At 40.9% G+C, this 18,108-nt stretch overlaps 1 protein-coding gene across 1 annotated transcript in view; it reads left to right on the top strand.

Annotated features, from left to right (window-relative positions):
• The window catches only part of ACACA (acetyl-CoA carboxylase alpha), a 260,973-nt gene that overhangs the window by 218,082 nt on the left and 24,783 nt on the right, over positions 1-18,108 (top strand). The window contains exons 47-51 of the mRNA XM_007947891.2: positions 3,685-3,781; positions 6,480-6,576; positions 7,490-7,625; positions 15,717-15,894; positions 17,853-17,965. Of these exons, the coding sequence (XP_007946082.2) occupies positions 3,685-3,781; positions 6,480-6,576; positions 7,490-7,625; positions 15,717-15,894; positions 17,853-17,965 (621 nt within the window). The remainder of the gene's footprint in view (positions 1-3,684; positions 3,782-6,479; positions 6,577-7,489; positions 7,626-15,716; positions 15,895-17,852; positions 17,966-18,108) is intronic.

Below are 18,108 nucleotides of genomic sequence, written 5' to 3'. Positions count from 1 at the left end.
TCACATGCAAGTAAGATCTTACTGAAGATAATTCAAAAACATTTGCAGCAGTATATTGACAGAGAACTTCCAGAGGTGCAAGCTGGATTCAGAAGAGGACATGGAACAAGGGATATCATAGCCATTGTCAGATGGATCTTGGCTCAGGGCAAAGAATACCAGAAAGATGTTTACTTGTGTTTCATTGACTATGCAAAGGCATTTGACTGTGTGGATCATGACAAATTATGGATAACGTTGAGAAGAATGGGAATTCCCGAACACTTGATTGTACTCATGAGGAACCTGTACCTTGACCAGGAGGCTGTCATTCAAACGGGACAAGGGAACACTACATGGTTTTAAATCAAGAAGGGAGTGCGTCAGGATTATATGCTGAGCAAATAATCCAAGAAGCTGGACTATATGAAGAAAAATGCGGCATCAGGATTGGAGAAAGAATCATTAACAACCTGAGATATGCAGACAATACAACTTTGCTTGCTGAAAGTGAGGATGACTTGAGGTACTTACTGATGAAGGTTGAAGAATACAGTCTGCAGTATGGTTAACGTTTCAATATAAAGAAAAGAAAAATCCTCACAACTGGACCAATGAGCAGCATCACAATAAATGGAGGGAAGATTGAGGTTGTCAATGACCTCACATTGCTTGGTTCTACAATTGATGCCAATGGAAGCAGCAGTCAGGACTTTAGACAGCGTGTAGCATTGGGAAGGTCAACTGTGAAGGAACTGTTTCAAGTGCTGAGGAGCAGGGATGTCTCCTTGAGGACTAAGGTGCACCTGACACAAGCCATGATATTTCCAGTGGCTTCACATGCATGTGAGAGGTGGACAATGAATAAGGAAGACCAAAGAAGAGTTGATGCTTTTGAGTTGTGGTGTTGGCAAAGAATGCTGACTAAGTACCATGGACTGTTAAAAGAACTAACAGATCTGTCCTGGAGGAAGTGCACCTGAAATGCTCCTTGGAAGCGAGAATGGCCAGACTTCGTCTCACCTATTTTGGTCGTGTTGTCAGAAGGGACCATTCCCTGGAGAAGGATGTCATGCTTGGTAGAGTAGAGGGTCGATGAAAGAGGGGGTGGCCTTCAACGAGATGGATTGACACGGTGGCTGCGATGACAGGCTTAATTATAGCAGGGATCATGGAGCTGGCGTGGGATCAGGCGGTGTTTCATTCTGCTGTACATGGGGTCGCTGTGAGTCGGAAACGACTTGACGGCACCTAACAACAACAACATTTTGAATCTATTATTTCAGGTTGTGTAAGGAAGTGTCTTTTGTTTTGTTTTATTTGCATGTTTATTGCAACTGTTTCAAAGAAAAGCTATGTATAAAAGAATAGAATGCAGAAGATGTCATTTCACCAAACTGAAGAGTCCTTGTGATTTTGTCAAAAGAGAAAAAGGTCTTCATAAGGAGGTCTTAGTAAACTTGTGGGTACCCACTCTAAACCTGGTGGAACTATAAAGCACTTCATATACATTACCTTATCTGACCTTCACTACCATGCAGAGATAAATAGATAAATAGGGTCTTAATCTGAAGCCTACTATAGATATTATAGAAAAATCACAAGAGAGATGTTAGTTTTAATTTAAATTTTGCCTGTTACTTTCAATGCCTTTTCTTGTTAATCACAATAAAACTAATTTTAATTTCTTAATTTTAATTTGTTAATCACAACCAGAAAAATTATGATAGTAATCTCCTGACCTCTCATATTTGTACCATGATTATAATACGAACTATGGTGTCAGCCTTAAAATCCAGGATTTCTGGGGGTGAAGTTGGGTCTCTTAAAATCAGAACAAGATTCAGTGAGTGTTGTGGGAAGGATGGGGAACCATCTTAGCTGGCTTCTAAGTTCTCTGTCAGAGATGTATATGGCCTGCCTGCATTTTCATGACTGTGGAGCGCTGGTGGCGTAGTGTGCCTAAGGCATCTGACTGCTAACCAGAAGGCTGGCGGTTCAAACCCACCACCCACTCCTTGGGAGGAAGTTTGGGCAATCTAATTCCATAGTGATACTCGGAAACCCAAGGAGGGGTCGCTATGAGTCGGGTCTGACTCCTTGGTTTCTGGTTTTTGGTGACTGTAAAGCCCAACTGCAATAGCCATAGCCCACCAGTGATACTTCCCTCCCCCAATCAACAATAAGGCAGGAAAGTTTTTAAAGGACAGATAGTTCCAAATGAACTCTGTAGTCCCAAATCATCATTATTGATTGAAGTAGGAATCGTACAATGAACTAAGCATATGAATTTTCAATATTTTGATGGACTTGGATGTTTCATCAGAATTTGAGCCTTTCAGGTGTTGAACAGCTGTGTGTAGTTGGGCATTATTCTGGCCATTATTAATGAGATCCACAAAATAAAATGAAACTTGTGATAAACTAAGTTTTCTGTTTTTTGAATAATATTTTTTCATTGACTTCCTAGTAATTCATCCAGCTGTCCATGTGTAGCTAACACTCGCTCCCAAATCGAGTGACTTCAGATGTTAATTTAGTGGAAGCGCTAAGGAAAGCAGATGCTTCCCTGTGATAAGTTAAAGCAGATATCTTCTAGGTGAAAAGTTAAAGTCATTTATTAGAGGAGATAGTGCTGTGATATTCTTCAAACTGACGCTCAACACGAGACCAGAATCTAAACGATCGGCTTTGGGCTCACGATAGAGAGATAATTTTGAAATGGATGATCACATTTTACACTGGGGCCATAGAGGCAAAGAATGTAGAACACAGTAATTACAAGTTTAGTCTTGATAAAACACTCTTCATCCTGTTTAAGTCAGCAGAGGTTAGCTTGCTCGGATCTCCACTTTTAATTGGTTTTGGACTTGGGTTTTTAGGGGGCGGAGGGCCATGTTCAGATTAGAAGAATCACTGAGAAAGTGAGCTGAGGGGCAAGCTAGGAAACAGTTATTTGCAGAAGCTTTTATGAGGCCTTGGTCAAACACGGATACCTGTAGAACCGAAGTCTTTTCTTAGACTAAGATGTTGAAAAGTTCTGTGTCTTAGTGAAGGAAATTCTGTGTGCAAGGGAGGTTAATGCCATTAAGTATCTGTATCTTAATCATTTTATTTTTTACTGTCTGTTAAGAATAAGTTGGCATGGTCTTGTAGAAAAATTCTTCTTTGTCAGCAGTAAATAAAGCGAATATATCCTTTTCCTTTCTTCAAATTTGGGTCCTCGTCTGATCATTAACACTTACTGTTTGGCTATTTTCATCTTTCCATTAAAAGAAAATCAGTGGAATCAAACAGAAGATTGTAAGCTAAGTTTTAAAACAGAAATAGACATTTTGAAAACATCTTTAATGACTTGGCTGCCTTTTGACAAATGTTTGCAGTATCTTGGAAAAAAAAACAGTTATTTATTTAAAAGCATGCAAACTCCCTCTGGTAGCCGAACCCCATCGTTTAACAATAAATGATGCTTTTGCTGATAAATGATTCTTTTTATGCAGACTAGCAAATGAAATAGGAGATGATGTCTGAAGGCAGACGAACACTCAGCTGCCTGATGCTTCCATCTGTTATAATACGGTTACAAGAAACAACAGTACCCCCAAAGTAGCCCCCAAATCCAACCCCAGATTTTTCAGTTCCTGTGCATTTTCAACAGATTGATTGTCTTTATCCTTCTTTGCTTCCTTTCTATCCCTTCTGTAGCCCAGAAAGGCCAGTGGTTGAGTGGGTTTTTTGACTATGGATCTTTCTCAGAGATTATGCAACCCTGGGCACAGACTGTGGTAGTTGGCAGAGCCAGGTAAGACTTCGTTTTGGAAGTTCTTTTTCCTCTCAACTAAAAATAAGAAAGGCAGGGGCCATTGCTGTATAGTTTTTCACCAATAATGTTCTCTTTATCTAAACTTCCTAATGCTACTGGATTACAGACAAGTCCAGTTATGCTGGGGCACTGGTTCCCAGTAGTCATTTAGTGACATGTTTGTTCTGAAGGCTGATTTTGACACTTTATATAATGATGAAACAAAAGCCCTTTGGGAGCTATAAAGTCCAACTGCAACATTCACAGGCCACCAATGACTCCCCCTCCCCCAAAGATCAGTTTCTTTGAGAAGCAGGTGACAAGTGGATCACAGACTCATCTTCTGTTTGTAACCTGAGAGAAGTCCCTTCATGACATTGAGATTATTTAAGTGACAAATGCACTGTGTTGGCTATTGCCTAAAAAAGTAAATAAATAAAAGTTTACCTGAAAGAAGAGTGAGTGAAATAAGCTGGAATAGGTTGTTGGGATACCCATATTTTTCTAGTGGGGAATTGAAGTTTCTATTAAATTTTAATACCCACTCTAAGAAGTGCTTCACTCAACAGCAAGCTTTGTACGAAATAATCTGTAGCACTGGCTATAACGAGCACCTGCCAAGACTGATCTTAATCTAGTTCTGCACTGCAGAGACGCGCTGCCCTAGGGACCTGCATCTGGAGCTCACCTTCCTCTCGGGGGTGATCAGTTTTCCTTATCTTGGTGAAAAGTGGCACCTGCTCAAGATTCTCAAACATGCCACATTGGGTTGAGATTTAGATTCTAGCCTTGGAAATAATTCTAGGCTTTGTGGTTCTTTCAGTACAGCAGGTCAGCACGCCTCATGCTACCAGTGACAAGGAGCCATCAAATGGCAAATCCCACAGACAAGAGCTTCCACTGTGACTCTGAATAGGAGTCGGGCCTGCTTTTAGCTTTGACTGAATCTCACAGGGACTAGCTACCCACAGGCTTCTGGCTCCCAGGGAGGGTCACTTTTTGAGCCTGGAAAAATACATACACTAGGGAGGTCAAGGTGGGTTGAGCTAGAGAGAGAACCCTCCTACCCAGGACTTATTTGTTATAAAGAATCCTCACATCACACACTAATATCAACTTCTTAAGAATTGTCTCTTATCTATTCTATTTCAGTTTTCCTGTCTATAAAAAAAATGAGAGGTTTTAAGCCTCAGAAAGTCAAACCTTTTTAAGGTCTTTAAGGCCCTCCCATGGGAAATCAGAGACTCATGCTTTACACTTGCGATTGGAGGAATGGGGATTGTTCTGCAACCAGGATCAGTCAAGCTTGGCTTTGGTTAGCACCACCATTGTTTATAACAACACTCACCGTGACTTCTTCCTTTCTTTCCATCTGATGAGTTCTGTGCTCCTTACTCCAAACACATATACATGCTCACAACTATATAAAACACAAATGGAGCTAGCTGCTTTGGAAAGCAGTGGCATTTCAAAAAATAAATATAAATGTATTCTTCTGGGATTGTTACTGTAAGTGCTGCCAAAACTCATCTTTGGTATGTATGTTTGGAATATGTGTGCTATTGGCTGTAAATTGTCTTTTATTATTCCATGGCACCTTGTCCAGGGACACACTATAAAACAAGATGTAGCATCTTCATGTGCTAGCCTGATAAAATTTATATGAAGTATAATAGAAAACAGAAGTTGTTCTGAGCTGTTTTCAAGTTCAATAAATAACTGTAATACTCGGATAAAGATGTTCTTTATTAGGTCACATGGGCCCTAATATATAAGTTATAAGTTACCGATTTAGGGTGGCTTTTGCAATTACAAGTTTGCAGTTGGATTGTTAATCATTGTGAACAGAAATATTTCTAAATCCTCTTGTGTACCTCCTGCTCGTTGTCTGGTTGTCTAGAGGGCTTTTGATTCTGATTCAGTGCAGGCAAGTGACAAGGGGGTGGGTGGTCCCCACTCAGACCCCTATCAGGTCTCTTGTGATGACAAGAATCCATTTCCAGTAGCAAACGTAACAACCAAAGACCATCCTTCATGGAAAAGTTTTGTTATGGAGATGTTGTGTGGAATGAAAGACTATAACACATCCCAGCCCTCACCCCAAGGAATGAGGCTGAGAAAGTTAAGATTGAATCATATTTTCAGGAGTGAGAACTCTCCCTGTACCTTGCAGCATTTTCTCTCTCTCTCTCGATCTCTCGTGCTTGCTTACCCCCTCCCTCATTCTCTATGCTTTTTCTCACATCATACCTGGTACCTTATTATTAATATCCGTAGAAAACCACATCTCTATTCCAACAAGGCCAAAGCACATTAAAACAGTTACTCATTGTCTTCAAGTTCCTACTACCTTTTCAGACTGTTTTCCTCCTTCTCCAGCAAAGAGATCTTCTAGAGTAAACTGAGAAATTTTCTTTGGCAACCAAAGAGATACATGTACGTACTAAGCTGTTGAGTTTAAATGATAATCCTATGGATAGAGCATTTCAGAATGGGATTGATTCTGAGAATGGTTCCCACCATATTTACAGAGTACCAAATCCATAGAGTCTCACATTTAACCCCTAGAAAAGTTAGATTCCCTTTGCTTTCTTTGTTTTCCAGTTTCTTTTCCGGTGTTTTGATAAGGAATTGGAAAGTAAATGGTGGCTGTCATGTTGATGTATTTTGGGTTCTTATTTGCCTCATTTTTTATCAGGCTAGGAGGAATACCTGTGGGTGTAGTTGCCGTAGAAACCCGAACAGTGGAACTAAGTATCCCAGCTGATCCTGCAAACCTGGATTCTGAAGCCAAGGTAGGTCACCACGATTGCACTGTGTGCCGTGCGTGGAGCTGTGTTTCCCTTCTGTAGAGCCTGTCGGTGTACTGGGGTACTGCAGACCAGCGGTTTAGAGGGAAGGGCAGGCAGCAGCCTTCAGTGGTTTCAGACGATCGTGTACTCACTTTTAAAGTGATGTACGTGGGGTTACCATGAGTCAGAATCGACTTGATGACAGCGGATTCTTTTTTTACCCCCTTTTTCTTTAAAGATGGATCGCAAGCTAAATCTGTAAAAATACCTTTACAGTGATCTAGCAGATGCTAGACAATAGCCTTCTGTTGGGGAGGTAGTTTTAGAGAAAGACAGCTGAGATGATGCTGAGGGGTTTTGGGACCCAGATTCTGTGAGTATGCACATGGGAAAGCTACAACTAGAATTAATAATGAAACCTGTCCTAACTCCAGGTACAAACCATAGTCTGTCTTTTTTTAAAGGGTAGATTAGGTTTTCACATCTAGACAAAAGATCTGTTGATTAACCACAGTATGGAATAGTTGTACAAAGCAGAGTGGTGAGAAAGATTTTGAGAAAAAGAATACACTTTGAGACAAGAATACATTTGGTTTGCTTTGAGGAGCAGTGTAATTGAGTCATTTAAAGTTGCCTTTGAGAAGCCTAGAATGAGGGTTTCTAGCACTGTATTCTTCCATTATAAGCACTAAGGTTTCCCCTTTTTGACTAAAGAGTGGTGGTGTAATCAGAACTTTAAAAAGAAGTATTTGACAAGTCAAAGATCTTTTTTACTTCAAAATAATCTTCATTAATGACAGTTTTTGTTTGTTGGGTTTGGGTTTGAATTTTCAATCAGTAAAAACTGTGTTTACCTGAAGTGATTCCCCTTCAAACTATGTTGTTAATTGTACCTTCCTCTGACTTTCTCTCATAGATAATCCAGCAGGCTGGCCAGGTTTGGTTCCCAGACTCTGCATTTAAGACTTACCAGGCTATCAAAGATTTCACCCGTGAAGGGCTGCCTCTGATGGTCTTTGCCAACTGGAGAGGCTTCTCTGGTGGGATGAAAGGTGATTGACCAGCTCTGTGTTCTGGACAAACCTCACTGACTTCAGGGTACTCCATAGTAGAGGGTGGGGAGACACAGAGGCTAAGACTGGGCAGAGCTTATATGTGTCCTGACAACCCGCCACCATAGGCATCTCAGAGATCTTAGAGATTATACTCCCTCTGAGATAACTTCTGAGTTGCAGTTTAAATGGGAAAATTCAGTGTTTTACAGCTCCATACAAACTTTCAGAACAGTCTACTGTGTTACCTATGTCTACTGCTGTTGTGGATTTAATTTTCACAGGTGGATGATGGACCGTCCTGGTGGTACTAGGGAAATATAACTGTGCTTATCTCTCTCTCTTTTCTAGGCATAGTATTTGTTGATATTATTTGTTAACGTTCTGTAATGACCAAGATAGATAGTGAAATTAGCATTTATTGGAGGGAAAACATGAACAAATTCTGTGCTAGAAGCTGTTCCTAGTGACGGTTTGTGATGTGTGTTATTATTATCCAACAACAGCCCTGGGCTTGTGGCTCCAGCATATTAGACCATATTATAAAGGCTTTCCTCTGTACTGTGGGAATTACTTAATGATTAGGCAGCCAGCTTCACCATTTACTGAGAATCCTCCATGTGCAGAGCCACTGTGGACATTACAGGGACAGCCAAGGGAAATTCAATTCCCCACTCCTCTCACAGGAGTGAAGCTCTGTTTCCAATGGCCAGAGAGTCATGGTGTTTAAGGCTAGAGACTACATCCCAGGAAGGTATTAGAGTAGGCAGAGTATGAACCTTGTTCATCCAGGAAGAACTCAGAATTCTGAAGTGGTAGCGTGGGTTACAGAATGGAATGGAAGGCAGGGATGGTTGATATTGCTGGAGTAGAGTGATCAGAAGGTGACCTAGGATAGAACCAGATACACATTTGAGACCCTCGCAAATGTGAAATAATGTACTTTCAATAAGGCATCCAAAAATAGTTAGAGGCAGGAGCCTCGGTGGCCTCAGAAGGAGGAAAAGCTGAAGGAAGCTCCCCTTCTGTAGCTATGTGTAGAAACATATGAGAGATTTATGGCACCAACCTGCCCTTGCCTGAATAGGAAGAGCTCTGCATAGCCAGACCTCCATGACAAAATGTAGAAGACTAGTGTGGTGTTGGTGTTTTGTTTTGTTTCAGTTGAAAAATTCCCTTTTGCTTTTATGTGCTAGAAGACTTACCAAGTTTTGCACTTTTCTTGAGGGAGATTTGGACTATACTTGCAAATTAATGTTGGTATGTTTTTTTTACACTACCAAGGTAAATTATTTTTGACTAAGATAATAAATCAGTAAAGATACCAGAGAAGTTGAGGTACAGGTTAAACAAGGTGGTCCTACTCACATTTACTGAGTTCCATGTTCAGGGAACTATGCTCAGCACTTCAGAGAAAACAAAAATAAATCAGCAACAGATATTGCCTCAAGAAGTTAAAAAGCATGTCCTGGGCAGAATTATAAAGCCTTAATATATAAAGTATAAACAAAATATCTGGGGGTTCAAAAGAGGATGACACTAGATAGAAGTTGGTAGACTGGTCAGCCCCTTTTATTTGTATGTATGAGGTTCATTTAGCATCAGAGTGCACTTGATCCCAAATTCCCTAATTGTACAATCCCCATTAAGACCTGGGAAAGAATACAATGATATATTACTCCTTGGTTACCTCTCTGCTGGAGAGCCATTGGCATTACTTAAGGAGTAAATCAGCCCATCTGGAGTTCGGGGTTCAAAATTCCTGATGTGCTGCTGCTTCTAGAAAAAGCTTTAATTCTGCAGTATATTTTGGCTCAGGCCCAGATTGGCTGCTAGCTCTATAACAATAAGAACAACAGTTAAGATTCATTGAGCTCTTTTTACCAGAAACTCTGCTAACCATTTTATATGCACTACTTAGATAATCTTAACAAACCAAAACCCAAACTCACTGCCGTCGAGGCAGTATCTCTATGGAATTAAAGTGCCCAGTCTTCCTTCTGAGGAGTGGCTGGTGGGTTTGAACTGCCAACTTTCTGGTCAGCAGTCACATGCCTTAGGCATTATACCACCAGAGCTCCTAAATAATCATAACAAGCACCTCTGTGTTGTTGTTTGGATTCTACATAAATTGAAGCTTAGGTTAAGTAAATTTTCCAAGATCATTCAGCTAAGAAATGACAGAGTTGGGACAGGAACCTAGATCTTTGTGACTTCCTGTAGCACTAGATTCTACTAGAATCTCCCCAGAATAAAATGTCTGTGTCCTTAGAAAGTTATTATTTACCTGCCTCCCCTCTGCTTTGGGATTGTCCTTGGTTATTGTCACAAGAAACTTCAGGAGCTCTGACATGAGTTACTGGCCTGGTATAGACTAGGCCCAGTTCTATTTCTGAATTTTGCTGCTGATGCATACTTGATACATAAGCTTTAGGAGTGTGGAGATCAGTGAAGAAGTAGGAGGGGGAAGAACAGTGCCTTTCATATTTACATATAGGTCAAGATGTTTTCTACATATTATCTCATGTAAAAGGACCTAAGCTGAGAGCCTCTTGTCATTCTCAACATCCCTTGGGGAGATGTTTGCAGTTTTGGTTTCAGTACTGGCTGGGGATTATGCGGGGAGGGAAAATAAACAATTATGCCATCCCTCAGTGCACACAAACACACAGCTAGGAGCCGACTGCACTGTGGGTAAAATGACTCCAAAATTGTGTGTAATGAGTAGGAAAAGATTAGAGACAGCTCTTGCTATGCTGAAAATTGACATTAGTGGAAGGGGGGAAAAAAAAAACTCTTTACTAGTCAGCCTAGGAGGTCTAATTCGAGCAGTAAAAATATAAATAAATAAATAAAAGCATGTCAAGATGGCATTGGTGCTTTTTTCCAGTGAGTTCTATCTGGCCGGAAGGCTATTCAGCATAATGCAAAATTAAATTATAAAAACTGGCTGAATATTTAGATGGAAGAGCCATTTGGAAGCAGTTTATTTAGACGAACCGGCAATGACCCACAACAGGGAGACATCAAGCGTGAAATTTACTAGAAATTAGCACCAGGGTCCCAGCCTCAGCATGAATAGCTTGATAGGATGCAAATCCCAGTGATATTAAGCTGCCTCACTGCTGGTGCTACGGGGTCACTCTCAGTTGGCTTTTCATGTTATACTTATTATTTTTTCCTGGGACAGGTTATAAATAACAATAAAAAAAACATTTATTGAAAACTTTAGCCGGAATGAAAGTCTATTTTAAAATCTCTGATTATTTGGATGTTGAAATACAGTGTCACCCAGCCTTAATGGACTCATAAGAGACATTATATGTATGCAGCTTGTATATGCCTAATGTTTACCTTCAGCTTCTAGCAGATAATCTAGCCCAAGCCAATAAGATATGTTCCAGTTTCAAGAGTGTGTGGCACTGTGGAGACACCCTGCCACCCCGCTCTCTCGTTTGGTACACGTGGCTGCCACAGTTTATCTATGTTGTATAACAATGAAGGTCCCAGGCCGACTCTGGTGCCTGGTACTGCAAACACGCTGGAGAGGCAGTGCGTGATCCCCATTTGCACAGATGTGCTTTGCTCAGAAAGCCGGAAGGTCCCAAGCTCCTGCCTCTCCAGTGAAGAACCTGTCAGTATTTTCCATACCCAGTTGTGTTTCTCAAGGCATATGCATAGCTTTAAAATTCCATAGAGGGAATTTTAGCGTAAACCCTTGGGGGTCACCCCCTTCCATGCCACTCCTGGTTGTGCTTCTGCTCTCCTAAATGTGGTTATTTCGGACAGATGTGTGTCAGATTACTGCTAGTGCTTCAGCCACCTTTCAGTATGTGTAGTCAGGGGCAGCTGCAGTTCAGCCGGAGCATTCTGTGTGTAGAGTTTGTTTCTATTTTAATAGCCTTTGCTGCTTTTTGGTTGTTAGGATGGTTAGATTGTGGGTCTGTTGGTATTCCTTGTTAGACAGAGGCATTATTTTCAGACCCAAGCGTGTCAACCTTAATGAAACTTGATGCCCCTTTCCTACTTACAGCTTTGGGGCCTGAAGACATTTGTTCGGGTTAAGAACAAGGCCCTCCACAAAGCTGGAAGTGACATTTCTGACCATACAAAATATCTAGAACTATTCAAGACTCTCTTCTGACTTACGTGTTACTCATCCATTATTAGATGCTAGAAATGACACTGCTGGGGCCTCATGCTCTCTTCCCGGCAATGAAAGATGAGGAGTTAAGAGTGAGGCAGTACAATGTGGACTTTTTAGCCAAAAAGATCTGGGTTTAGTCCTATCTCTGCCACTTACTTATTTAACTAAGCCTGTTTTTTCACCCATAACTGCGATATAATAATGTGATTTTCAGTGATTACATTGTATGTGTCTGTGTCTGCAGTCACGCTGCCTGGTACAGGATAAGCCAGCCACAGCGTGAGGGTGAAACACAAGAACCAAAGTTAATTTCACAAAAATAAAAAATGCACACAAACTCAATTTAAACAAACTCAAACTATTTGTATATACTATGAAATTAAGGGTTTTTTTGTTGTTGTTTTTAAATTAAACTAACATACATTTAAAATAAAATTCCTCCCTTTTTTGGAGCTAGATCTGATAATCATAGATAATACAGAGAGAGATTTTGATGTAGATAGATCTTTAATAAGCAAACGTGAAGAGGCTAGAAACTTTGTCTTCATTTACCTCTTTTTTTCCCCCAGGTACAGCAGCTTTTTGATGCTATTTTCTATTGTTTTATTTTCTTCTTTTATCTGCACCTTCCCTTTCTTCCCTGTGCATGATGCCATTGACGGCCACTCCATTCTGTTATTTTTTTCTGGGACTGTAGTCTTGGCAGCACTGAAAAATGTACTGCTAATTACACAATTATTTTATTATGTAGCACTAGTTGAAATATCCACTAAAGAATTAATTTACTTAAAATAATTTGAACTGAGCAATTATTTTTATAACCACAGAATTAGCGTAAAGTGCTTAAAGTCCTTTATTCCCTGCTCTTCATACAGCAGTTGTGTAATTAGCAGTAAATTTTTTTTTTGGTCTTTGCTTCCTACCCAAAGGAATAAATGTCTTTTCTCTGATCATATATACAGAACATGTGACCATACACATTCGTTCAGAATAGGGAGTTTCTCCTGAGGCAATTTAGAATTTCTAAAGTCTTCACAGGGTGACCAGGGGACTGGAGAAAGGCATATGCCTTGCAGTGAAATGTGCTCACTGATGATTTGTAGATAGAGGCATTTTTATTTTGGAGAAGGTGGCAGTTTAATTTGCCAATAAGTACAATTAAAACTACATTACAGGAGCCAGCATATGATCAAAATCAATGGTAATGAAGGAAGACATCAAAGCTGCACCGACAGCATTGGCAATAAACAAGTCTCCGGGAATTGAGGGAATATCAAATTGAGATGTTTCAGCAAACAAATGCAGCACTGGAAGCATTCAGTCAGTGCCAAAAAATTTGGAAGTACAGCTACCTGTCCAGTCGACTGGAAGAGATCCCTATCTGTGCCCATTCCAAAGAAAAGTGATCCAACCGAATGAGGAAATTGTTCAGTGATATCACTAATATCACATACAAGTAAAATTTTGCTGAAGATCAGTAAAAAAATCTATTGTAGCAGTACATTGACAGGGAACTGCCAGAAATTCAAGCCAGAGTTAGAAGAGGATATGGAATGAGGGATATCATTGGTGATGTCAGATTGATCTTGGCTTAAAGTAGAGAATACCAAAAAGATGCTCACCTGTGTTTTCTTGACTGTGCAAAGGTATTTGACTGTGTGGATCATAACAAATTTTGGATAACATTGTGAGGAATGGGAATTCCAGAAAAGTTAATTGTACTGTGAAGAACCTGTTCATAGACCAAGAGGCAGTCATTTGAACAGAACAAGAGGATACGGTATAGTTTAAAATCAAGAAGGATGTACATCAGGGTTGTATCCTTTCACCATACTTACTCATTCTGTATGCTGAGCAAGTAATCTGAGAAGCTGGACTATATGAAGAAGAACGTGGCATTGGAAATAGAGGAAGACCCAACAGCTTGTGCCTTGCTGAGAGTGAAGAAGACTTGCATTTACTGATGAAGATCAGAGAGTCCAGCCTTCAGTATGGACTACACCTCAACATCAAAAAAAAAAAAAAAACCCTCACAACTGGACCAATAGGCAGCATCAGGATAAATTCTGAAGTTGTGAAAGATTTCATTTTACTCGGATCTACAACCAGTGCCCACGGAAGCAGCAGTTAAGAAATCAAACAACTCTGCATTAGGCAAAACTGCCGAAAAGACCTCTTTAAAGGGTTAAAGAGCAAAGATGTCAGTTTGAGGACTAAGGTGCCACTGACCCAACCATGGTGTTTTCAGTCACTTCATAATGCATGTGAAAAATAAGACTGTAGACAAACTGATCCCTTTAAATTATGGTGTTGGTGAAGAATATTACATACACCATGAACTGCCAGAAGAATGAACAAATCTGTCTTGCAAGAAGTACAGCCAGAATGTTCCTTGGAAGTGAGGATGGTGAGATTTTGTCTCATACATTTTGGATATGTTATGAGGAGGGACCAGTTCTTAGAGAAGGAAAGACCGTTCTTGGTTTTAAAAAAAAAAAAAAAAAAGGGGGGGGTCAGCAAAAAAAGAGGAAGACCCTCAACAGGTGAACTGACACAGTGGCTGTGATGATGGGCTCAGACACAGCAGTGACTAGGAGTGTCGGGCAGGCCATATGCAGGGTTTCGTTCTGTTTTACATGGGGTCACTCTGAGTCCCAACTAACACAGTGGCTGCGATGATGGGCTCAGACACAGCAGTGATTAGGAGTGTCGGGCAGGCCATGCAGGGTTTCGTTCTGTTTTACATGGGGTCACTCTGAGTCACAACTGACTTGATGGCACCTAACAACAACTCATTGCCCTTAACTTCCTGAAAAATGTATCTTTGCTTTGGATTTCCAGAATTGATATATTCCAAATTGAGATCCCATCTTTGATAGGAAAACTTGAACTCAGTTGAACCTATTATTCATTGTTTAGAAAGGATCATCCATTATGGTTCCACTAAAGTAGTCATTATACATCTGGAAACACTGCCTTAAGCTTTACCAATGTTTAGACTTCACTGAGCTGGGAATTGGGAAGAACTCCATAAAATGTCAGAAAATAAACGATCCTGCTTTTTCAAGGACACAACTTTATTTATGTATCAGGGGTCCTTTTTCTTGCTACTCCTGCCATTTGGGAGAGTCTAAACTGTATCCTTTCTCAGAATGAAGACATAGCCCTTCTCTTTATGTGGCTCTATGATATTTGCAATAAATACATTTTTTTATTTTCTGTCATTGATACCCTGATAAAATGCAACTGTTAAACAATTAACTTGTTTTTCTTTCAATTATTTTATTTCCAACATCCATATGTGTTTATTTATTCATTCAGCAGACACTTACTGAGCACTAACTATGTTCCAGGCACTGGGCAGAACACTGGGGATACAAAGATGAAAGGTAGTTTCTCAAGATAAAGTTTTTGAAGGATTCATTTCCATTAGCGGCACATTTTAAGAGCTCATCATATGCTAAGTATCATGAGAGAAATTGAAAAGAGCTAGAATAGTTCCTTCTGTCAGAAAACTTAATGTAGTGGGAGAGATCACATATTGACATGAAAAATACTCAACGTTTGTAGAGCAAGTGTGAATTAATGTGGTGAAACCTGAGTACAGAAATTCGGGAACAATATAAAATGGATACGTAATCTGGAAGGCTTCTTCCCTGGGATAAGGATTGCACCCTGTATCTTGTGAAAGACAGTACATTTCTCTTTTGCTCCCTTGTGCTTTTGAATATCCTCTGGCATGCAGAATGGAATACAGGTGGAATTCCTTTAGTCTTCAGGGTGCAAACCAGGACCTGAAGTGGTTGGAGCCACTGTGGCCATGAGCAGTCTCCTCATGGAGGCAGTGTGCCATACCAATATTGTTTTCTGTGTACCATGATGTTTAGAGGCACTACTTTAGGAAGGACCAGTTCCATGACTTCTAATTGTATCATTCTCTGTAGATATGTACGACCAAGTGCTGAAGTTCGGTGCTTACATCGTGGACAGTTTACGCGAGTGCTCCCAGCCTGTACTGGTTTACATTCCTCCCCAGGCCGAGCTGCGGGGCGGCTCCTGGGTTGTGATTGACTCCACCATCAACCCCCGGCACATGGAGATGTACGCTGACCGAGAGAGCAGGTAGTGCTTCTTCTCTGTTTCCGTTTACTGCCTCCAGAGATGACCTCACTGTTAGTTTCCTCCTGGAAACATTATAACCAAGAGAACTTAATTTGAGTCTGCCCATTCCCAGAGGATTCCAAGGTCAAGAAAAGAGGCTTTCTAAAGAGTGTCTACTGGCACGAGAAGGAAAGCAGGCTGGAGCCAGGCTTTCTCAGGGTGGTCCCCCAACCTAGATTCTTTTACCACGAAGTTCTCTCTCCCAACACCTCTAAATTCAAAGAGGTTCTCCCCCTCTTTCTTGTTTTTGAGATATTCACTGTCTCTTTCTTGGGGATGTGGCAAAGGGAGCTGAAAGTAGTTGGAGTAAAAGGACTGCATTATTAAAGCTGGAGCTGTAACAAAGGTTTCTTTACCAAGCTCTGCCACTAACTAGCAGGAAACTTTGAGCAATCCCTGACTCTCCCTGGGCTGCCTCTGGTTGTCCGTAAAATGACCTGGATGGTCATTAAGGTGTCACACAGTCCACCAGTCTGTGACTCCAAACCAAGGCTGCTCCCTGCCCTGGGAGTCCAGTGTCTCACTCCGGTACACACGGCAGGAAGCAAGCGCAGTGGTTCAAGTCCCCAAAGAACCAGAAGGAGAATCCTGAGCTTGTTGGAAGTGGAAAATACTTAAGTAAAACCAGTCAAGTCCAGTGTCCTTTCATAATGTCTTCTCAACCCTTTAAGTAGATAAACGTCACAGCATATTTCTGTGACATTTCCCATGCTATTCTTGTATCCAATCATTTGCTTCTCTCTTTTTCCAAAAAACTCAGCCTTCCACTCACTCCCAAAGCTGCTTAGGAGAGTCCAGTAGTTTGCTATCAGTCACTGGGCTTGTGTTCTATACACTGGAATTTGTTTTTTCTAAGTCCTAACCCAGCCTTGGAAGTTCCTGTGCAGTGCAGAAGGTTAATGTGCTCAGCTGCTCACTGAAACGCTGGAGACTTGAGTCCACCCAGAGGCCAGAAAAAAGGCCTGGCAACCCACTTCCCACACTCAGCATTGAACCCTGCGGAGCACCATCTGCTCTGACATACGGACTTGGTATTGACTTGACACCTGCTGGTTAACTCGAGAATAACGTAGCATTGATCTGACGTAAGATCAGAGACAGTTCCCCTGCAGACTTTGGAACCAGGCTGGTTTCAAATCCAGCTCTGCCACTTAGGCTTATCTAACTTCCTGTACCTGTTTCCTCATCTGTAAAATGAGGGTAATGATAGTACCTTATCTTACAGGATTGTTGTGAGGATTTATATGTAAGGCCTTAGAATAGGGCATGTACATATTATTAAGCATTAGCTATAATTAAATTTTTTTTTAAATTTAAGATACGTGTTTGGGGCAAAGTTCCTAGTAGTAGAAGATCATTAATGGTGTCACTCACTAGAAGTAACACCTATACACATTTCACTTTGATATTTCCATAACAGAAGCCAGAATGTTCTACCTGCACCTTGTCTGCTGTGTCTGTCTGATCAGAGTCCTGCCAGCAGACTGACAGCTGTGGTTGCGGTGTGGGACTGATGGATCGGCTTTGACTCCTTATTGCACAGTTTAAGCACTGGAGGTTGTTCCCTGCCACTGTGCCTGTATCATTCCCCACCCTACCCCTATCCACCATGGGAAGTAATGTGATTCCTGTCACCTTAATCAGCTTGGCTGGGGAATCTATATTCTTCTCCCTTTGAGATGGAAGTAGCGGGTGTGGTACTGAAAATTGTTTTAATTGCTTTTTGTCAGGCCTTTCTCATACCTCACATGGATGCCTCTCTGGTGCCTGCTTCTCTTCTTCAGGTTACTTTGGTGAACGTGGATGGGCAAAATCATAATGCCATCTATTTCCTAGTCCACAAATTGTAACTGGCTTCATTTTGTTGTCTCCTTCCTTTAAAGTGCCTCTATTTCTATTTTGTTTTCTTTCTGATCTAGGGGATCGGTTCTGGAGCCAGAAGGGACAGTAGAAATCAAATTCCGCAAAAAGGATTTGGTGAAAACCATGCGTCGGGTGGACCCAGTCTACATCCACTTGGCTGAGCGATTGGGTATGTCTGCTTGTCCTCCTGGCAAATCAATGAGCCATTCAGCTGATTTGTAATGAGTGCATTCATAGGCCAGGGGAGGAGGCACTGAAGCATTTGATCAAATTCATGATCATCTTTATTTACTGTCCTCTGTATGTTAAGAA

This window comes from Orycteropus afer, unplaced genomic scaffold (assembly GCF_000298275.1).
Source record: "Orycteropus afer afer isolate SDZICR_OR568_19922 unplaced genomic scaffold, OryAfe1.0 scaffold00196, whole genome shotgun sequence".
Classification (NCBI taxonomy): domain Eukaryota; kingdom Metazoa; phylum Chordata; class Mammalia; order Tubulidentata; family Orycteropodidae; genus Orycteropus; species Orycteropus afer.
This window is presented reverse-complemented; position numbering and strand designations above follow the sequence as displayed.